At 43.9% G+C, this 23,783-nt stretch overlaps 1 protein-coding gene across 4 annotated transcripts in view; it reads left to right on the top strand.

The window, feature by feature from the left end:
- The window catches only part of cdh23 (cadherin-related 23), a 1,160,360-nt gene that overhangs the window by 328,045 nt on the left and 808,532 nt on the right, over positions 1-23,783 (top strand). For all 4 annotated transcript variants that reach the window (XM_063070587.1, XM_063070586.1, XM_063070590.1 and 1 more), the window contains exon 9: positions 12,671-12,749. In XM_063070587.1, the coding sequence (XP_062926657.1) occupies positions 12,671-12,749 (79 nt within the window). The remainder of the gene's footprint in view (positions 1-12,670; positions 12,750-23,783) is intronic.

Genomic DNA, 23,783 nt, shown 5'->3' with positions numbered 1-23,783 from the left:
AACTGAATCTCTTCAACTAGAAATTGCAAACTTTCTTTGTTCAGTTAGTTCTGACGAAGGGTCTCGGCCTGAAACGTCGACTGCACCTCTTCCTACGGATGCTGCCTGGCCTGCTGCGTTCACCAGCAACTTTGATGTGTGTTGCTTAAAAGAATATAGTAATGTGTTTAATCTGTTAAAAATTGTTTTTGTACGGTTGTTTTAATTCACTTCACAATAGCTGTCCATTCAAAGACTGGAATCTATGAGCTTTGTTCTTTGACCCTTTACCCTTATTCCCATTAACAAATCCAGAACCCCTCAGCAATGACCCCAGTGATATTTCCCTGGAAAAAAATATTAACTGAATTCTCCTTGAATCTCTGTAAGTTATAAATCAGTAGGTTTGTGATGAGATAAATTCATTATAAAATTCACTTGAGAATTATTTATTTTTTTACATTGAAGCTCCAGGCTAATTGGTATTGGAATAAGGATAACAGTTCTATGGCACCTATCCCAAAGTGATTTTTCAGCAAATTAAAACCTCCATAAATGTCAGTGATGTGATGAAGGAAATATGGTGGCAAATTTGTACACTGTTACAGTTCCACACATGATGACACCCTGCAAATTGGTCCTTAAAACTGACAGAGAAATGTACTTTGACCGAGACACTAGTGACTACTCTTCACATTGGTTGTTTAACAATTATTGGAAAAAAAAAAGATGGCCAGAATTTACCTCATCCAATATTGTAGCTGTCCCATAGCACCCCATTGTCTACAACACAAGCAATTTTGCAGATGTTAGAAACCTTGAGCAGTACACACAGCATGCTGAAGGAACCAGGATGTCGAGCAGCATTAATGGAGGAGAATTTTGAGGATGTGACTAAACACGTTGATGAAGGTAGAGCAGTAGATGTATATAGTGTATATGGATTTCAGCAAGGCATTTGATAAGGTACCCCATGCAAGGCTTATTGAGAAAGTAAGGAGGCATGGGATCCAGGGGGATCTTGCATTGTGGATCTAGAACTGGCTTGCACACAGAAGGCAAAGGGTGGTTGTAGACAGGTCATATTCTGCATGGAGGTCGGTGACCAGTGGTGTGCCTCAGGGATCTGTTCTGGGACGACTTTTCTTTGTGATTTTTATAAATGACTTGGATGAGGAAGTGGAGCAATGGGTTAGTAAATTTGCTGATGACACAAAGGCTGGGGGTGTTGTGGATAGTGTGGAGGGATGTCAGAAGTTACAGTGGGAGATCGATAGGATGCAAAATGGGGCTGAGAAGTGGCAGATGGAGTTCAACCCAGATAATTGTGAGGTGGTTCATTTTGGTAGGTCAAATATGATGGCAGAATATAGTATTAATGGTAAGATTCTTGGCAGTGTGGAGGATCAGAGGGATCTTGAGGTCCGAGTCCATAGGATACTCAAAGTTGCTGCGCAGGTTGACCGTATGGTTAAGAAGGCCTACAGTGTATTGGCCTTCATCAACCGTGGGACTGAGTTCAAGAGCTGAGAGGTAATGTTGCAGCTATATAGGACTCTGGTCAAACCCCACTTGGAGTACTATGCTCAGTTCTGGTCACTTCACTACAGGAAGGATGGAAACTATAGAGAGGGTGCAGAGGAGATTTATAAGGATGTTAACATGAGGAAATCTGCAGATGCTGGAAATTCAAGCAATACACACAAAATGCTGGTGGAACGCAGCAGGCCAGGCAGCACCTATAGGAAGAAGCACAGTCGACGTTTCGGACCGAGACCCATTTTGTGTGCGTTGCTTTTATAAGGATGTTGCCTGGATTGGGGAGCATGCCTTGTGAGAAGAGTTTGAGTGAACTTGCCCTTTTCTCCTTGGAGTGACAGAGGATGAGAGGTGACCTGATCGAGGTGCATAAGATGATGAGAGACATTAACCGTGTGGATAGTCAGAGGCCTTTTCCCAGGGCTGAAATAGCTAACATGAGAGGGCACAGTTTTAAGGTGCTTGGAAGTAGGTACAGAGGAGATGTTAGGGGTAAATATTTTTATGCAGAGAGTGGTGAGTGTATGGAATGGGCTGCCGGCAACAGTCGTGGAGGTGGATACAATAGGGTCTTTTAAGAGACTGCTGGATAGGTACATGGAGCTCAGAAAAATAGAAGGCTGTGGGTAACCCTAAGTAATTTCTAAAGTAAGTACACGTTCGGCACAACTTTGTGAGCCGAAGGGCCTGTATTGTGCTGTATGTTTTCTATGTTTCTGTCTTTTAATCAGTCGATGTTTCAAGCTGAGACCATTCATCAGGACAGGAAAGGAAGAAGGCAGAAGTCAGAATAAGAAAATAGGAGAGGGAGTGGTACAAGCTAGCTAGTGATATGTGAGAATAGGTGAGGAGATTGGTGGGAGGATATCAGGTAAGAAGCTGGGAGGGGGTAGGTGGAAGAGGTAAAGATCTGAAAAGGGAATCTAATAGGAGAGAAGAGTCGACCATGGAAGAAAGGAAAGGAAGAGGGAAGCCAAAGTAAGGTGATTTGCAGGTAAGGAGAAGAGAAGGGGTGAGAGGATGACCAGAGTGGGGAATGGAAGAAGAGAGGGGGGAAAGAAGAAATTACTAGAAGTTATAGAAATTGATGTTCATGCCATCAGGTTTGAGGCTACCCAGATGGAATATCAGATGTTGCTCCTCCTACCTGAGTTTGGGCTCATTGTGGCGGTAGAGTACGCGATGGATAGACATCTCAACATGAGATGGAAGCTGAATTGAAGTAGGTAGCCACAGGGAGGTTCTGCCTTATTCATTGGACAGAATCTGTATCCCCTAATCTGTATCAGGTCTCTCCAATGTCACACCATTGTCTGTAGAGATACTTAAACCATCAACCTGCTAAGACGGAAACCACAGTACCATAGCTAATATTGTGGCACTTGAGAAAGAACTTCACATGGGGTTCACATGTTTAACTAAAAAAATGCAAGTTTTTTGTTTGCTGTGCTGTGGAAGATCTTTCCCAGGATTAGCGGCATAATTTTATTTCAGACTATTTAGCTTTCTCCTGCTTTGTTCTTACATCTTGCTAAATCAAAATTTTAAAAATAATTATCGCTCCACTGCAGTTAAAAACAGAATAAGAGACCAGCTGAAGAAGTAATGCGCCCTTTGATATTTCAAAACTATTTGCTGGCAGTGAAGATCACTTATGCTGCATCATCTTTGGTTCAGCAATTAAAATATGATTGTTCTGTTTGGCATTTTCCACATGAATGGACAATATTTGTGTAATATTTTGCCCTTTTTGTTAAAAGGCAGGGCAGGGGAGATATTAATCAGTGATGCTGACTTTCTATAAAAATAACTAACATCTTTGGTAGTCAGGGGACGCTTATTGCCCAGTGTTGTGGAACACTTGAATGAGTGTAAATTACAAGGATGTTGGTGCCGTGGTGTGAAATTCCAGTATACAGGGAAGCAAAATGAATTTCACCCAGCATTTCCTCTAATAGCTATAGCATGTTGAGAGGAACTTGCTGTGATAGCTGTGTACATTTTCACTGAGGCTTGGTGTCAGAATTGTCTGCTGTACTTCACAGTGGAAGCAAATCATGTATAGGCTCTGTTTGAAAGGAATTGCCATTACAATTCTTGTAATTAGTGTAAGACTTTGGTTCGTGTTCATGTGTAGCTGAAATAATGCAAGTGAGGAAACACTTCACCTGGAAGACTGTCAGGGTCATCTACTGAATCTGCTGTGGCCCATGGCCTTCTCTACTGTCCCAAGGAGTTCACTCTCAGGTTGGAGGAACAACACCTCCGATTCCATTTGGGGAGACTCCAACCTGATGGCATGAACATCAATTTCTCCAACTTCCAAAAGTGTTTCCCCCTCCCTCTTCTCTTTTGGCTCCCCCTTACCCCTTCCCTTCTCCTCACCTTCCTCCCACCTCCCTCTTGTGCCTTTCCTTGAATTGCTCATAACCAAGAGCAGCAAACCCTCTCTAGTACTGCAGAGAGCCTTTCATTTCTATAGTAACCTCTGTGTTGTCCAGATGCTACAAGGCACTGAAATACTATCAAATGAATGAGGGTTAGCATGAACTAGGTGGACTGAATAGTCTCCACTGTCATTAAAAAATACGTGAGAAATATGGAATATAGGCATTGATGTAATGCAGGAATTGTGGAACATTGGCTGCCACAACCTACAAGTGATAACAGAGTTCATAGAGTTGCACACCATGGAAACAATCTCTTTGGTTCAACCTGTCCATTCTGACCACATTGAGTACCCAGCTTGTCCCAATTTCTGTGTTTGGTCATATTCCACTTCCTTTGGGAGCTCACAATCCTATGCATAAAAATGTTGTCCCTCAGATCCCTTTTAAATCTTTCTTGACTCACTATAAATCTCCATCCCTTGGTTTTTCCACACCCCTATCTGGGGAAAAGAATTTTATTACTATGCCTCTCATAATTTTAAACACTGCTATAAAATTGTCCCTCATTGTCCCACTTTTGAAAACCTCATCATCCTCTCCCTTTAACTCAGGCACTCTAGTCCTGGCAAATTCTCATAAATTTGTATTGCACTCTATGTCTTTCCTACAAAGTGACCAAAACTGTATACGATATTCTGAGTGTGACTTCACCAATGACTTAGGCTACGTTCTCACTAGACCGGATAATTTTGAAAACGCCGGTTTCGTGTAAAAACGATAGGCATTCACACCAGGCGTTTTTGAAAATACCTCCGTCCACATTAAAACAGATACTTGGGCAATTCGCCTCCTACTGGGCATGCGCAGGACACATCTGCAGAAAACAAGCGACGAAGAAACGGTATACTTTGTGCGCGTTTGTCCAGTTACAGACTGGAAAAACTTAAAAGGAAATTGCCAAATGACAGACAGTTGTTGGCTCTTGCATAGGAGGACTTAAAACTAAAAAAACAAATACTGGAGCGTATGGAGGCAACCGACAGGGAGTTCACAGACAGTATGACCCGGCTGGCAACGACCATTGAAAAACTGACACCATACCAGCCTCACGGCCACTATAACAGCTACACATATGGACACACAGACCCCCGGGGTGGCCCCGCCAACATCTTCCCCACTCCCACAGAGGGGTCACCCTGGAAACATTTCCTACAGCCATAGTCTCTTTATCGATGAAAGGGACAAAAGGTTCTTTAAAACCTCCAGTTACCCCATACACACTACAACGCCCAACCAGCGTTTTCAGATTTAAACACTCTGGAGAATGTTTTAGAAAAGCTTCATTTTTGGGGGAGGAAAACACCGTTTCAGTGTGGACGGAGGGTCAGAACAAAGAGAAAAAGCTTCGGTTACGGATTTATCCAGTCTAGTGTGGATGTAGCCTTAGACAACTGCAGCATAATGTCCTGTAGTGACTAGATGAAATGGACTGAATGGTGTTGGTTGTGGTTTGACCTACTCATTAGATTGTACTTAGTATGTGAGAGGAAAATGGAATGATGGTTTAAGTCACTGTGAATAAAGCTGGGTTGTGGTGGAACATGAGGTTGCGCTGACAGATCATAGTTCAAGCCAGCTTTTCCATGCAGTATTGATACACTGTGCTACCTGAGAAGGTTTCTTACTTGGTTCAGTATTTCTTTTAGCCTACACCCCCCCCCGCCCACAGGCAACATTCTTGATGTTGAATGATGAGGTTGTGGGAAAAAGGAGGCAAAATCTGGACTGTAGGTTTGAATATAGTGCAGAGGAGACATTTAGTCAAGGATCAGTCTGTCCCAAGGATAAAGGTAAAGGCAAAAAGGGAGGCAGACACACACAAAATGCTGAGGAAATTCAGCAGGTCAGGCGGCATCAATGAAGGGAAATAAACAGGCAATGTTTTGGGCTGAAACCCTTCATCAAGACAAAGGAAGGAAAAGTCTGAGGTGAAGGTTTAATGTAGTACAGAGGAGACATTTACTCAAGGACCTGTCTGCTCCATGATAGACGATTCCTTGACACTCTTTTGAATGTGTGAGGCCATTTTTTTTTAAGCAACATACATCAAAGTTGCTGGTGAACGCAGCAGGCCAGGCAGCATCTATAGGAAGAAGCGCAGTCGACGTTTCAAGCCGAGACCCTTCGTCAGGACTAACTGAAGGAAGAGTGAGTAAGGGATTTGAAAGCTGGAGGGGGAGGGGGAGATGCAAAATGATAGGAGAAGACAGGAGGGGGAGGGATGGAGCCGAGAGCTGGACAGGTGATAGGCAGAAGGGGGTACGAGAGGATCATGGGACAGGAGGTCCGGGAAGAAAGACGGTGGGGGGGGGGTGACCCAGAGGATGGGCAAGAGGTATATTCATAGGGACAGAGGGAGAAAAAGGAGAGTGAGAGAAAGAATGTGTGCATTAAAAAGAGTAACAGATGGGGTACGAGGGGGAGGTGGGGCCTAGCGGAAGTTAGAGAAGTCAATGTTCATGCCATCAGGTTGGAGGCTACCCATACGGAATATAAGGTGTTGTTCCTCCAACCTGAGTGTGGCTTCATCTTTACAGTAGAGGAGGCCGTGGATAGACATGTCAGAATGGGAATGGGATGTGGAATTAAAATGTGTGGCCACTGGGAGATCCTGCTTTCTCTGGCGGACAGAGCATAGATGTTCAGCAAAGCGGTCTCCCAGTCTGCGTCGGGTCTCACCAATATATAAAAGGCCACATCGGGAGCACCGGACGCAGTATATCACCCCAGTCGACTCACAGGTGAAGTGATGCCTCACCTGGAAGGACTGTTTGGGGCCCTGAATGGTGGTAAGGGAGGAAGTGTAAGGGCATGTGTAGCACTTGTTCCGCTTACACGGATAAGTGCCAGGAGGGAGATCAGTGGGGAGGGATGGGGGGGACGAATGGACAAGGGAGTTGTGTAGGGAGTGATCCCTGCGGAATGCAGAGAGAGGGGGGGAGGGAAAGATATGCTTAGTGGTGGGATCCCGTTGGAGGTGGCGGAAGTTACGGAGAATAATATGTTGGACCCGGAGGCTGGTGGGGTGGTAGGTGAGGACCAGGGGAACCCTATTCCTAGTGGGGTGGTGGGAGGATGGAGTGAGAGCAGATGTGCGTGAAATGGGGGAGATGCGTTTAAGAGCAGAGTTGATAGTGGAGGAAGGGAAGCCCCTTTCTTTATAAAATGAAGACATCTCCCTCGTCCTAGAATGAAAAGCCTCATCCTGAGAGCAGATGCGGCGGAGACGGAGGAATTGCGAGAAGGGGATGGCGTTTTTGCAAGAGACAGGGTGAGAAGAGGAATAGTCCAGATAGTTGTGAGAGTCAGTAGGCTTATAGTAGACATCAGTGGATAAGCTGTCTCCAGAGACAGAGACAGAAAGATCTAGAAAGGGGAGGGAGGTGTCAGAAATGGACCAGGTAAACTTGAGGGCAGGGTGAAAGTTGGAGGCAAAGTTAATAAAGTCAACGAGTTCTGCATGCGTGCAGGAAGCAGCGCCAATGCAGTCGTCGATGTAGCGAAGGAAAAGTGGGGGACAGATACCAGAATAGGCACGGAACATAGATTGTTCCACAAACCCAACAAAAAGGCAGGCATAGCTAGGACCCATACGGGTGCCCATAGCTACACCTTTAGTTTGGAGGAAGTGGGAGGAGCCAAAGGAGAAATTATTAAGAGTAAGGACTAATTCCGCTAGACGGAGCAGAGTGGTGGTAGAGGGGAACTGCTTAGGTCTGGAATCCAAAAAGAAGCGTAGAGCTTTGAGACCTTCCTGATGGGGGATGGAAGTATATAGGGACTGGACATCCAAGGTGAAAATAAAGCGGTGGGGGCCAGGGAACTTAAAATCATCGAAAAGTTTAAGAGCGTGAGAACTGTCACGAACATCGGTCGGAAGGGATTGAACAAGGGGTGATAAAACAGTGTCGAGGTATGCAGAAACGAGTTCGGTGGGGCAGGAGCAAGCTGAGACAATAGGTCGGCCAGGACAGGCAGGTTTGTGGATCTTGGGTAGGAGGTAGAAATGGGAAGTGCGGGGTGTGGGAACTATAAGGTTGGTAGCAGTGGATGGGAGATCCCCTGAGCGGATAAAGTCGTTGATAGTGTGGGAGACAATGGCCTAGTGCTCCTTAGTGGGGTCACGATCGAGGGGTAAATAAGAGGAGGTATCCGCGAGTTGTCGCTGTGCCTCGGCAAGGTAGAGGTCAGTACGCCAGACTACAACAGCACCCCCCTTATCAGCAGGTTTAATAATAATGTTAGGATTAGTGCGGAGGGAGTGGAGAGCAGAGCGTTCCGAAGGAGTGAGGTTGGAATGGGGACAAGGTGCGGTGAAGTCGAGACGGTTGATGTCCCGTCGGCAGTTGGCAATAAAGAGATCCAGAGCAGGCAGAAGACCAGAGCGGGGTGTCCATGAAGAAGAGGAGGGATGAAGACGGGAGAAGGGGTCATCGGTGGGGGTGGAAGAGTCCTTGCCGAAGAAGTAGGCTCGGAGATGGAGACGGCGGAAGAAAAGTTCCGCATCGTGGCGAACACGGAACTCGCTGAGGTGTGGGCGAAGGGGGACAAATGTGAGGCCCTTACTGAGGACAGAGCGTTCTGCCTCTGACAGTTGAAGGTCGGAGGGGATGGTAAAGACCCGGCACGGATGAGAGCTGGGATCGGAGGGGGGAGGGGGGAGGCTGGGGGTGTCAATGGAGAGGGGAGGGTTGGGGTGAGAGGAAGATGGAGCCTCTGAGGGCCCAAGAGTTGACGGTGGGATCTGAGGAGACACAACAGCAGCACATAAAGACCCGGCCTGGAGTTCAAGGCTGGAGTCGCAGTTGGTGGTTGTGCAGTCGCTGTGAAGGTGTCCATGGTCGTTGCTGGAGTCCGGGTTTTGAATATGTCCTGAGGTGTTGGAGCCGCAGTGCGCAGTGACGGAGAGTACAGAAGCTTGGGGGGGGGGTGGGAGTGCAGGTGAGTGTTGATAGGAGTTTAAAAGATTGTGAGAAGCATAGATAGAATAGACAGCTAGTATCTTTTTCCCAGGACCAAAATGTCCAATACTAGAGAGCATGCTTTTAAGTTGAGAGGGGACAATCAAGGAGATGTGTAGGACAGCTTTTTTTAAATTACACAGGGAGTGGTGGGTGCTGGAATGTCCTGCCGGGGTAGTAGTGAAAACAGATGTGATAAAGGCACTTAAGGAGCTCTTAGATGGGCACATGAATGTTATAAGAATGGAGAGATACTGATACTGAGAAGGCAGAAGAGATTAGTTTAGTTACGGGTTTAATTACTAGTTTAATTAGTTGAGCACAACATCGCAAGTTGTTCTCAACTAATTATAACCCGCGCATCCTAATTTGTGACACCTGTGAGAATATAGTATGGAAATTTGTTTTATGCAATTATTTTTATAGGACTGATCCCCTTTTGCTCCATTTCTCTTGCAGAATTGATAGAGTGACAGAGTTATGCAGTACAGACTCAGGCCCTTCAGCCCATCTCATCCATGCCGACCAAGCTGCCTACCTGAGCTAGTATAACTTCCCTGTGTTTGGCCCCATTCCCTCAAAACCTTTCCTATCCATGTACCTCTTTTAAACATTGCAACTGCCTCTACCTCTTCCCCTGGCAGCTTATTCCAAATACAGTACCTATATACAGTGGCATGCAAAATTTTGGGCACCCTGGTCAAAATTTCTGTTACTGTGAATAGTTAAATGAGTAGAAGTTGAACTGATCTCCAAAAGTTGTAAAGTTAAAGATAAAGCATTCTTTTCAACATTTTAAGCAAGATTAGTGTATTATTTTTGTTTTGTACAATTTTAGAGTGGAAAAAAAGGAAAGGAGCACCATGCAAAAGTTTGGGCAACCCAAGAGATTTGAACTCTCAGATAACTTTTACTAAGGTCTCAGACCTTAATTAGCTTGTAAGGGCTATGGCTTGTTCACAGTCATCGTTAGGAAAGGCCAGGTGATGCAAATTTCAAAGATTTATAAATACCCTGACTCCTCAAAACTTGTCCCAACAATCAGCAGCCACGGACTCCTCTAATCTAAGCCAGGGGTCCCCAACCTTTTTTGCACTGCAGACCAGTTTAATATTGACGATATTCTTGTGGACCGACCGATGGGAGGGGTGATGTTCAAGTTCAACAGTGCGTGACAGAGAATGAGGACAGGTGCAACTGACTCATATTGCTTCATATCGCCAAATCATACCATTTCCTCGTGGCCCGGTGGCACATCTTTGCGGCCTGGTGGTTGGGAACCACTGCTCTAAGTAGTTGCCTGGCACTCTGAAAATTAAAATAAATGATGCTCACAGAGCAGGAGAAGGCTATAAGAAGACAGCAAAGTGTTTTCAGGCAGCCGTTTCCTCAGTACGTAATGTAATTAAGAAATGGCAGTTAACAGGAACGGTGGAGGTCAAGTTGAGGTGTGGAAGACCAAGAAAACTTTCCAAGAGAACTGCTCGTACGATTGCTAGAAAGGCAAATCAAAACCCCCGTTTGTCTGCAGAAGACCTTCAGGAAGATTTAGCAGACTCTGGAATGGTGGTGCGCTGTTCTACTATGCAGCAACACCAGCACAAATATGACCTTCCTGGAAGAGTCATCAGAATGTTATGTACCCCGTAACTGGGTTGCCAAACCAGCAGAAATGGATCACTCAGTTGGAGTCTGGATTACTAGAACTAAGAAAGTTTTATTAAAGAAACAAGCAACACAGTACTCTAATCAAAAGGATAATAAATGCAACAGTTCAGCAATGATAAACACACATGTACACAGAATTAAGATAACAGGATTAATCAAGCTCTATCATTGTCTAGGGGTAAATGACCAGTTTCAAAGTGACGCAAAGTTCAGTTCAATTTAGTTCAGTTCAGTTCGCAGTAATCGCTGCCATGGCGATGGACAGTGGGGGGAAGGAAAGAGAGCAAAAACGAATGAATATTCAGGGCTTCCAGACAGACCTTCGTAGTCAGCTTTCGGGCGAGTCCTTTGTGATGTCATCTGAGGTCACCGACCGTGACCCCTCCATTTCCAGATACGATCGTTTCCCTGCGCTGAACCTGGCACCCAGGCAAGGGTGGACACACACCAGGTTCCCGCCGATCGTGCCTTTCCACCCTGTGCGTTTATGGCCCGGTACTTCCCACCGACTTGTGAGAGATGCACCGCTTCCAGGGTCTTGTTACCTCGGGTGTCGTGTGTGTGCGTCCTGCTTTAGCGAACCTGTCCCCTTTTATCCCCCTGCTGGGGTATCGCCTGTCCATCACTTCAAACAGTTCAGGGTTCAAAGGGGGAGCCGCTCTTGACAGCTCTCTCCTTCTGTTACTCTCTCTCCCGTCCCTTCATTAACATCTCCAAATGCTGCTCCATTGCTTTCCTTATCTCTCTCTCTCCTGAAGACAGGTGGCAGACCAACTGCTGATTCCACTGGTGCCAGCACAGGACAGCTGTGTATTCTTGTCACAAGAAGAAAACCGTTCCTGCGTCCTCACCACAAAATTCAGCATCAGAAGTTTGCAAAGGAACATCTAAACAAGCCTGATGCATTTTGGAAACAAGTCCTGTGGACTGATGAAATTAAAGTAGAACTTTTTGGCCGCAATGAGCAAAGGTATGTTTGGAGAAAAAAGGGTGCAGAATTTCATGAAAAGACCACCTCTCCAACTGTTAAGCACGGGGGTGGATTGATCATGCTTTGGGCTTGTGTTGCAGCCAGTGGAACGGGAAACATTTCACTGGTAGAAGGAAGAATGAATTCAATTAAATACCAGCAAATTCTGGAAGCAAACATCACACCGTCTGTAAAAAAGCTGAAGATGAAAAGAGGATGACTTCTACAACAGGATAAAGATCCTCAACACACCTCAAAAGCTGAAGGTTTTGCTATGGCCCTCACAGTCCCCCGACCTAAACTTCATTGAAAATCCGTGGATAGACCTCAAAAGAGCAGTGCATGCAAGATGACCCAAGAAACTCACAGAACTAGGAGCCTTTTGCAAGGAAGAATAGGCAAAAATCCCCCAGACAAGAATTGAAAGACTCTTAGCTGGCTACAGAAAGCATTTACAAGCTCTGATACTTGCCAAAGGGGGTGTTATTAAGTACTGACCATGCAGGGTGCCCAAACTTTTGCTTTAGGCCCTTTTCCTTTTTTGTTATTTTGAAACTGTAAAAGATGGAAATATGAAAGTAATCTTGCTTAAACTATTAAAGAAATGTGTTATCTTTAACTTTATGCCTTTTAGAAATCAGGTCATCTTTTACTCGTTTAGCTATTCACAGTAGCAGAAATTTTGACCAGGGGTGCCCAAACTTTTGCATGCCACTGTATCTGTGCAGAAAAAGGTACCCCTTGGGTCTATTGTAAATCTTTCTCCTCTCAATTTAAATCTATGTCCTCTAGTTTTAGGCTGTCCTAACTTTGAAAGGAGACTGTGACCATTCACTTTAATCTGGTTAGTATATTGGAGGGACTTGCCATGATTTCTTAAGATCTTTTTCCTCAACTATTTAAGTGGACAGTTTTCACGGCACATTGATTGTTGTACAATGTGCTGTTTGCTATGCAGACAAGTAAAGTCCTACCCATCTTCCATAAACCCACATTATTCATCTCAAAGTGCTTTATGAAAGTGTTCACTATGAAAAGCAAAATGCGACTGCAAATTCTTCCTTCTAAGTCAAAGTTTCTGTTTGTCTGCAATTATATTTCAGGGGCAGACCGTACGAGTAATTACAGCATTGGATCAGGACAGGGGAAGACCTCGTAGGATTGGTTACACCATCGTTTCGGGTAAGAGAATTAGCCTTGCATTAGTCTTTCTGCCTTTGAAGAAAAATGAATAAGAAACTCCATTTTCAATTTTGTACTAAAATTTGCAATCTTATGAAAAGCATGGAGTGAATAATAGATTTATTGAGTAATATAACCATTACAAATGAGAACATTTCGTAAACTTGGTTTTTTGCCAAGTGGAAATGCCTTATCATGAAGCCTGACAGAGATGACAGGAGTTAAGAGAGAATTTCATGCTCTGCTCCCACACAGTGATATGGGCTTGCAAAATAAATTTCTTTATGTTTTTTTCTGGAATATAATGCCTTTATTTACAAAAGAGTGTGGAGAAAAGACATTGAAAAAGACATCATGCAAAGAGGAAATAACTTTTGCACAATTGTGCGACACTCTGTAGTATCTATGCGAAGCATTTCTGTAGATTCCTGATAGCAACTACATCAGCGGTTCAGTGAAATTCACGGTGGGTGATCATTGTTAATAGATGGAGGGAAAAGTGATCTATCCAAGGGCTTTACTCACTTGGAACTGAACTGCAGTTGATACAAGTCATTTGTTGTGAGATTGTAGTTGTGGTACAGGATTTCACAGGCTAAATCTTGTGACATTTGAATTCAATTTATTTGGAAAATCTGGAATTGGGGCACCAGAGTCCCATGGTTATGAAACAATCAATTTTCTTGTGGTTCATTAATATCCTCAAGGGAAAGGACTCTGCTGTTCTCCCTTGCCCTGGCATGTATGTATCTTCAGTGTCACAGAACGATACCGAGCCACTCAGTGCACGGGCAACTTTGAATGGATATTAAATGACAGTACTGCTTGTTTTGCCGGAGCAAGTGTGAAGCAGATGCCACTCTGGCAAAAATCCAGTGCTGCTGGTTCAGTCTGTACTGGAACTTCAGACTAATGTACTTCTAACTCCCCTGGGTCTGCCATCCATTAATGTAGTGAAACAATCCACTTAAAAAAAAGGTTTCAGTGTACGTGCAATTTCTCTTGGTTTCAATCTGCTGCAATTTGCCAGTGGCCATAATAGGTCTACAGCGGATGCAATCTCACTGGCTGTCCACTGTGCCTTGGGTCACCTGGACAATAGTTATTTATATATATAGAATTTCCCTACCACAAAGCTCTCTATTTTTCTAAGCTCCACGTACCTATCTAAGAGTCTGTTAAAAGACCCTATTGTATCCGCCTCTACTACCTTTACTGGCAGTGTATTCCATACACCCACTACTCTCTGTGTGAAAAACATACCTCTGGCATCCCCTTTGTACCTACTTCCAAGCACCTTAAAACTATGCTCCCTCATGTTAGCCATTTCAGCCCTGGGAAAAAGCCTCTGGCTATCCACAAGATCAATGCTTCATCTCATACACCTCTATCAGGTCACCTCTCATCCTCTGTCACTCCAAGGAAGGTCGCATCCACATCTTTCCTGTAATGAGGTGACCAGATATAAATATAGTTTTTATTATTGTGCATTGCAATGTACTGCTACTGCAAAACAGCAATTTTCACAACATATGCCAGTGATATTATGGGAGGAGGGAGGAGAAGATGCCGACGCGACGCAGCGTGTACAGCCATTCCGAATGATTTCGTATGTGTAACTAGGGGCTGTGCACAATCCTGATTTGATGGAGACAGCCGTGAGAAGCACGGAGGAACACCTGGAGAAACTTCTGAAATGCCCGCTTCGCTGCCACTGCTACTGTGCAATCGAGAATCTCTGGAGGGGAAGGCCCCAAATCCTCGGCTTTGCGTATCGCCTGTTGCCGGGGCCGGGGTCGAAGCGCTCGGCAGAGATGGTGCTCGGTGCTCAGTGTCGGAGAGCAGGTCAGAGGCTTGGAGTTTTCGGACAGACTCGAAGTCGGACTGTGGTCGGATGCTTCCAGGATGCTGCATCGGCAAGTTTGCGGCGCTGGAGGTTCACCGTCTGCATGAGATGATGAGACTTTCGAGAGACTTTGAGACTTTTTACCGTGTGCCCATGGTCTGTTCTTTATTAAATTACTGTACTGCTTTGCACTGTTGTAACTATATTATAATTATGTGGTTTTTGTCAGTTTTTCAGTCGGTTTGTCATGTGTTTCTGTGATATCATTCTGGAAAAACATTGTATCATTTCTTAATGCATGCATTATTAAATGACAATAAAAGAGGACTGCGTGTCCTCATAATCTAATCTAATCTAATATTAAACCTGGTTCTAATTCAATCTCTTGTTCCTAGTCATGACCCTTAATGCAGCTGGGTCCATTGTTAAAACCAAAGTGACTTCTCCCAGCAAAATACAGTCAGTGGAAGAGAGCTACATAATAGATAGTGATGATGTGCAAACTTAATCACTACTCTTCCTCAGAACTGTTAAAGTAGAAGAATTTGACTCCATGATTGGACACATTAATGGGGTGGTTTGACCCCTTGCCACTTGATCAGACTTTTGCAAGTTCAAATCTCTGCCCAGAGAAATTATGACATGAATCCATTGTCAGTGCCCCAGTGTCTCCATGTCTTATAACTAGAACATTAAACTGAGGCCCTCTCTGCTACGCCAGACAGGTATAAACGTCCATGAGTCATAGAAGGAGAATTAGGCCATTCATTCCATTGAGTCTCCTCCCCTACTTGATCATGGCTGATTTATTTTCCCTCTTAAGCCCATTCTCCTGCCTTTTCCCCTTAACCTTTGACACTTTGCTATTCAAGAACCTAACAACCTCTGCTTGACATATACTCAATGACTTGGTCTCCAGAGCTGCTTGTGGCGATGAATTCCATAAATTCACCACCCATTGCCTAAAGAAATTCCCACTCATCTTTGTTCTAAAGAGACAACCTTCTGTTCTGAGGATGTGCCTTCTGGTCCTAAATCCCGTAACTACATTGTGAAAAGAAATCAGGGAGATATCCCTTGGCCTGGGCAATATTTATCTACCAACCATAGTAAACCATGTCCGTCTGCCACCACATTGTATCTGTGGGAGTTTCTTGGGTATATTGATGGCCAAATTTCTAACAATGGGACATGACTGCACTTCCAAGAATTGTCATTGGCTGTGGAGTACTTCAGGAAATCCTGAAAAGGACATGGAAAATGCTGTTGAATTGCTTTCTTCTTGTCTTCATCCTTCCAACAAAGCTAAACAGACTGATTTGTCTCTTTAACCTTTTGGTGACTGGATGAAAATCAACAGCTGACTAAATAACTGATTGAGACAGTTTTCCTCTGAAAACACCAATCCATAAACAAAGGAAGTTTGATCCCTTAGGAAAGTGATTGATATTAATCATTATCTGAAGAGGCAGGCACAGATTCAAAATCCTACATGTAAATCAAAATACGTTTTTAATTCCACATCCCATTCCCATTCTGACATGTCTATCCACGGCCTCCTCTACGGTAAAGATGAAGCCACACTCAGGTTGGAGGAACAACACCTTATATTCCGTCTGGGTAGCCTCCAACCTGATGGCATGAACATTGACTTCTCTAACTTCCACTAATGCCCCACCTCCCCCTCGTACCCCATCCGTTATTTATTTTTATACACACCTTCTTTCTATCACTCTCCTTTTTCTCCCTCTGTCCCTCTGACTATACCCCTTGCCCATCCTCTGGGTTCCCCCACCCCTTGTCTTTCTCCCCGGGCCTCCTGTCCCATGATCCTTTCATATCCCCTTTGCCAATCACCTGTCCAGCTCTTGGCTCCATCCCTCCCCCTCCTGTCTTCTCCTATCATTTTGGATCTCCCCTTCCCCCTCCCACTTTCAAATCTCTTACTAACTCTTCCTTCAGGTAGTCCTGACAAAGGGTCTCGGCCTAAAACGTCGACTGTACCTCTTCCTAGAGATGCTGCCTGGCCTGCTGTGTTCACCAGCAACTTTGATGTGTGTTATTTTTTTGCTTGCTCTGGGTGTCCCAGCCCAGAGTTCTCTACTCACAATGTCTCACATCATTCAGTTCATAAGAACTGAAAGCTTGCCCTGCAAAGTGCTGAATTTTATGATAGGTTTGAATCATCACAGTTGTACAGAAGCCCTCTGACTTCTGTATTATTGTAACAGGCCTGTTTGAGCCAAAGCCAGAAATTAAATCAAATTTTAAATCAAAATCTTCTCTTATATTTTTGTGTGCTTTGTAAACTCTAAAAAGGATTATATTACATAATTAGATCGTTGACCTTGTTCATGGCTGTCGTTCATTTATTCGCTCAATTTTTTTTGAAGTGTATGTGTAATTCTTAAATTTTACAATGGTGCAATAAATTATGGGCTTTAAAGGGTGTGTGTCGTGAGGAATCAAAAAGGCCTGAAAACATATCTTTATAAAAAATTAATCATTCTTAATTAAATAAGAATATATTAAATAGGAGCAGAGTAGGTCATAAGTCCTTCGAGTCCACTTTACCATTCAGTAAGATCATGATTGAGTTCATATTCTGACCAATCCCCATAGTCTCTTGATTTCCTTAGTGTGCAAATGTCTATTGATCTTAGCCTGCAAAGGATGATTGTGATATTTTAATAAACGGAAGATTAAAATGCTCACTGTACCTTGAGTTCAAAGAATATTCTCCAAGGTGTGAATAAATACTGAAATGTTTTTACCTGGCTTGAGCTCTCTAAAAGGAACTTTGCCCATTGATGCCCTGCAGGTTTTAGGAGTGCTGAGTATGTAGAAAATTTGGAGCATATTCTGCTCCTGAAACCTTAATAAACAGGTTTATTTAAGCGACTGTGATATCTGTTTAGATCCTGGCATTATTATCGGCATAACCTCTGTACTGTTCACATCTGCTGCTGCAATTAAGCAGATACTTGCTGTCTCCTGGGAGGTTGGAGGATGATAACAAATTGCAAAGCAAGTTATTGCAAAAAGAAGTATGTTGGACACTTGTAGTACAGGGTACTGAAGCAGAGTAGTTAATTTACTGGGCTATTATATAATGGCCTGAACCACTGACTTTGTGATGTGAGTTCGCACCCCACCACTACATTTGGTTAGTTAAGTAAGTCTGTGGTGGTATTTGCAGTAAGATCAGATTGACCTTTCTCAGCTCCACTTTTACCCTTTTCCTAATTCCCTTGTCTTTACTCGATGGTGGTGGTGATGGCTCTTGGAGGCAGGGAATTCCAAATAATCCATAACTCTCTGACTGCCCCCACCCCCTCCATTAGATTCTGAAATCTACATCCAAGGGAACAGCTATCCATAACTCTCCTGACTACTCCACACTCTCTCCACTAGGTTCTCAACTCTTTATCTGGGGTTCAACTTTTCCAACTCCTTTGGAGCTTTATTTATTTCAATGTGATCACCACTTACTCTTCTAAACTGCAGTGAGTGTTAATCCATTGAGCAAGGAACCATCAAAGGCCATGCAAAACCAGTAGTAATGATAACTATTTACAGTATATTCTGTCATTATGTGAATGTTATAATTCAGGGGAAGATCTGTCTACTGTCTGTGTGTTGAGTGGCTTGTCTTATCTAACTTAATATTGCATTGGATATCGATGCTGTATGACCCTCAAGCCCTCAAACAAATGATGTAGTTAAGATTCAACACTGTTTAGTATCATTTCCAGTACACAAGTGTAAAGGAGAATGAAATAATTGTTTCTCTGGACCTGATGCAGCCCAAAAAAACACTAAGATAAAGAACACAATAATAAAAAACATGCAATAAATGTAAATACATTCAATACTTATATACATAGATTGACTGTATGTCCATAAAGTGATGCTAGCCATTGGAGTGTCTGTACATAAGGTGAGAGAGGAAATGATAAAGTAGTGTGGTGGTTGGTGTGCTACTGGGTGGAGGTTGCCACCAGCCTTACTGCTTGGGAAAAGTAACCGGCTTTCAGTCTTGTCATGGCATCGATGTTACGTAGCTTCTTCCCTAATGCAAGTGGAACAAACAGTCCTTAAGCAGAGTGGGTGGGATCCTTCAAAATGTTACTTGTCCTTTTCTGGCACCTTTCTGTATATTTATTTATTTTTATTCATCTACGTGATGTGGCTGTCACCAACTAAGCCAGCATTTATTGCCCATCCCTACGTCCTTGATGGCAAGTAGGATGGTGCTGGTGATGTGTTAGGCCGTTTTGACTACCCTTTGTAGAACCTGCCTGTTTGCTGCAGTGCAGTGATGCAGCATATTAGTACGGTCTCTTATGATCTTAAGGTCTACTGCAGATCTGTAGAAGGATGTGAGTGTAGATGTACATAGTCCAGCTTTCCAGCCTTCTCAGAATATAGAGGCGTTGGTGACCTTTCCTAATTGTGTAGGATGTGCTCTGAGACAATGTGAGGTTGTGTGAATTATGTACTCCCAGGAGTTTGAAACTGCTTGCAGTTTCTGCCGCTGTGCCACCATCGTACAGAGGAGTATGAGTGGTGTGAGTTCTCCTGAAGTTGATAACCATCTCCTTTGTCTTGTCTACATTAAGAAAGAGGCCATTTTCCTGGCACCAGTCCTCAGGCTCTTCCAACTCCTTTCTGTAGGCCAACTCATTGTTGTTGGTGATGAGCTGCACCACCATCGTGTCATTGCTGAACTTGACTAATGAGGTATAGAAACATCAGCATCATGACTAGCACTACCAGACTGGGTAACAGATTCTTCCCTAAGGCGGTGAGACTAATGAATACCCTACCACCACCAAGGTCTCATCGCTAGGATAGCGAGCTCTTTGCTGTGCTGTGCATTACTACATACATTTTACATTATATTTTATTAACTTATTTATAGTATAATATTTTGGTTTGTGTGCTGTATCTGATATGTTGTATGGATGCACCATGGTCTGGAAGAATGTTGTTTCATTTGGTTAATATATATGCAGTCGGATGACAATAATCTTGAACTTAATTGCTCGGGTATTTGGCCGTGCACTCATGTGTGAGCAGAGTATACATCAATAGGCACAGCGCACAGCCCCGAGGGGTTTGTCGGGGCACCGGTGTTGAGGATGATGGGAAGGGAGGAGCGGTTGTGCATCACGACCATATTGGGACTGCTGGTTAGGAAGTCTATCCCAACACCCCAGGGCATAGTGGTGTATTTAGACTGAGGAGCAGGAGTTTGTTGAATGATGAACTGAAATCCAGAAACAGCATTCTGACGTAAGTGTCCTTGTATTTTTGGTGTGTTCGTGCCAGCTGTATGACAAATGCTATGGCCTCTATCGTAGAGTGGTTCTGTCAGTAAGCATATTGGTGAGTGCCCAATCTGGCAGGAATAGAGTTTTTGATATGTGCCATTATCAGTTGTTTAAAGCACTTCATGATGATTGGCATCACTGCCACTGGGCGATAGCTGTATGGTTCTGCCAGTGTAGAAAAGATGATGGTGGCTGATTTGAAGCACGTGGGGACAGCAGCCTGGCTGAGTGAAGTGTTGAAAATGTACGTGAAGGTGTCAGTGAGCTAGTGCGCACACTCCTCGAGTACTTGGCCTGGAATGTTATCTGGTCCGGCTGCCTTTCAGGGATTGAATTTCTGCAGAGTCCTTCTCATGTCTTCTCCTGTTACAGACAGTGGCTGCTCACCTGGAAGTTGGGGGGGCGGGGTGCGGTGGTATCCTTCATGGCTTGCACTGTTTTGCATGCCTTGAAGTGTGCCTAAAAGTTGTTTAGAGTGTCAGGGAGGGAGGCGTCACTGGTACAGTCAACACTATTTTTCCTTTCGTAATCAATAATGCCCTTGCTGCGCAGCCACATGCACCGCGGATCTTAATTGGAAAAGTGTTCCTGAATTCCTTGTGGTTAGGAGGTCTTTGCATCCTTGACGCCTAAGATGAGGTTTCATCTGGCTGTTCTGAAAGCTGTTCTGTCTCTTGGCTTGAAGGCAGTGTCCTGGGATTTTAATAGGGACACACCTCTGCATTCAGCTAGGGCTTCAGTTTGGGCAGTGAGATGACTGTTCTTGAGGTACCAACGTCATCCACACACCTGAAGATGTAGCTGGTGACAGATGGGGCATATTCCTTGAGGTCTGTGTCTTTTCCGTTTGTGGCAGCCTCCTTGAACATCTGATGGTTAGTCTGTTCAAAACAGCCCTGAAGCACAGAGATTACCTCATTAGGCCGCACAGTGATGGTCCTCTTGACTGGTTTCTTCATTTCCAGCAGTGGTCAGTATGCTGGGATTAACATTATGGAGATGTGGTCAGAGAGGCCAAGATGAGGGCATGGGTTGGCTCTGTAAGTACCACGTCTGTTTATATAAATGCAGTCCACTGATAGGTGTTTAGCAATCCATAATCCTGGAATGGGAGACAAAGAGACTGCAGGTGCTGCAATCTGGTGCAACACACAAAGTGCCAGAGAATCTCGGGGAGTCAGGCAGCATCTGTGGAGGAAAATGGAGAGTTGACGTTTTGGGCTGAGGCCCTACATTCCGACCGAAAGTCAGAGGTGCACTAACCATTATAAAAAGATGGTGGGAAGGGGTGAAGCAAGATCTAGCACATATTTGGTGGATTTAGCTGAGAGTGGAGATGGGGGAGGGGACAGTAGAAATAGTGCCAGAAGCTGGGAAGTGATAGGTGGAGGTGACAAAGGGATGAAAATAATGGAATCGCTATGAGGCGAATGTGGAGCATGGAATCGAGTGAGGGAGATAGGGAGGACAGATGGGAATTGTGGGGAAGGAGAAACAGTGGGAGGAGTATGTAGATGATCAACAGGTTAAAGGCAGAGGGAAGAAACTGGGTGATGGAGGTTGGGGTGAGTGGAGAAAGAACTAGATAGATTATGTGGAAAGAGGAAAGAGAAAAGAGACAGAAGGGAGCATATTACCCGAAGTTGGAGAATTCAATGTTCATGCCATCAGATTGAAGTCCACCCAGGCAGAATAAGAGGCACTGTTTCTCCAGTTTGCATTTAGCCTCACCCTGGCTGTGGAGGAGTCTGAGGGTAGACATGTCAGTGAGAGAATGGGGAGGAGAAATAAAATAACTAGCAACTGGAGGCTCCAGGTGGCCATCTGGAATTGATGTCAAACTATAAGGAAAAACTTACGGTATCTAAGTCCTTTTCTGACTAACGCGTTATCCCTCCAATGAAGGACTTTTGAGGTGCTTTCACTGTCCATCCAAAACGCTGCACAAATCAGTGCACATGAAGCTCCCATAAACAGCAAACTTTATTTTTTGTGGTTGATTTAAGGATAAATGCAAAGTGATACAATATCAAAATACGAGTCTCAGCAAAAATTATTCTATAACATATGCAGAACAATTAGCAGCTCATATCCTTCCATATATGAATTGTGTATCTCATGCTGAGATCATGAGTCTTAATTAAAAATTAATGATCTCTTACTGTGCGAATTAGACTGATATTTCAAATATTTAAAACTAATAAATTGGTACCTATTAGCAAAAGCAGTAACTACTGACAGAAAGTGGTATTGAACCTGAAGCGGTTCTCAATGCAATTTAATCTTAGATATGTTTGATTGTAAATTGAGTCTGGTTTCTTTAATATTCTACTTATTAGTGGGGTCTTGTTTGTAAGTTTGGAGTTTTGTTTGAGGAAGAATGTGAACATAAGCAATATGCTTTTAGACAGGAGTGCGATGGGTGATTATAGTTTGTTTAAAGAGATACTTGCTAATCAAAGGAGATAAATTGTTAAATACTCATCAAAAAGCAGAGAAAAAAATATTAACGTCAACAGTGGAAAATTTTGGGGCTGCTCAGAAGGCTGAGCAGCCACTCTGGAGAAAGAAACGGGTAATGTTAGACCACACTTGGAATACTCTGTTCTGTTCTGTTGCTTCATTATAGAAAAGATGTGAAAACTTTAGAGAGGGTGGAGAGGATATTTACCAGGATGCTGCTTGGATTAGAGGAAAGGTTGGGCGAGCTAGTGCTTTTCTCTTTGGAGCGAAGAAGGATAGGAGCTAACTTGATGCTGGTGTATAAGATGATAAAATAATTGGACTTGAAGGCAGAGTAGAGGGTTAATGGCATGATCCTTAGCAGTGTGGAGGAACAGAGGGATCGTGGGGTCTGTGTCCATAGATCCCTGAAGGTTCCCATGCAAGTTGATAAGGAGGCTAAGAAGGCATATAGTGTGATAGCTTTTATTTGGGTAGGGGATTGAGTTCAAGAGCCATGAGGTAATAATGCAGCTCTATAAAACTCTGGTTAGACTACACTTGGAGTATTGTGTTCAGTTCTGGTCGTTTCATTATTGGAAGGATGAGGAAGCTTTAGTGAAGATGCAGAGGAGATTTACCAGGATGCTGCATGGATTAAAGAGCATTTCCCATGAGGACAGACTGAGGAAGCTAAGGCTTTTCTGTTTGGAGTGAAGGAGGTTGAGAGGTGATTTGATAGAAGTGTGTAAGATGATATGAGGTATAGAGAGAGTGGGAAATCATAAACCATTTCATCCATTTCCCAGATATCCACACTCATCCCATCTTCCTGCCACATTAACAGGAGCCTCCACATCCAACGCATCACTGAATGCAACTTCCACCATCTTCAACAGCAGCCTACCATCAAACACATCTTTACCTCCTCCTTCTCACCCCTCACGTCTTCTCTTTCTGCAGAGATTGCTTCCTCCAGGAATCCCTTGTCCATTCTTCCCTTCGTACTAATCTCCATCCTGGCACATAATCCTGCTAGCAAGAGAAGTGCTATGCTTGTCTACTTATCTTTTCCCTCATCTCCATTTAGGCCCCAAACAGTCCTTCCCGATGAGGCAAGACTTCACCTGCAAATCTATTGGGGTTATTTATTGAATCTAGTGCTCCTGGTGTGGACTCCTCTACATTAGTGAGACTTGACATAAATTGGGGGACCGCTTTGTTGAGCACCTGCACTCCATCTGCCAAAAGTGGGATTTCCAAGTAGCCAACTATTTTAATTCCTATCCCCATTCCCATTCCAACATGTCAGTCTTCTGTCATGATGAGGCCACTCTCAGGTTGGAGAAGCAACACGTCATATTTCATCTTGGGACCCTCCGGCCTGATGACCTGAACATCAATTTCTCC

This window comes from Mobula hypostoma, chromosome 18 (genome assembly GCF_963921235.1).
Source record: "Mobula hypostoma chromosome 18, sMobHyp1.1, whole genome shotgun sequence".
NCBI lineage: Eukaryota > Metazoa > Chordata > Chondrichthyes > Myliobatiformes > Myliobatidae > Mobula > Mobula hypostoma.
The sequence above is the reverse complement of the archived record's forward strand: the minus strand, read 5'-3'. Positions and strand labels throughout refer to the sequence as shown.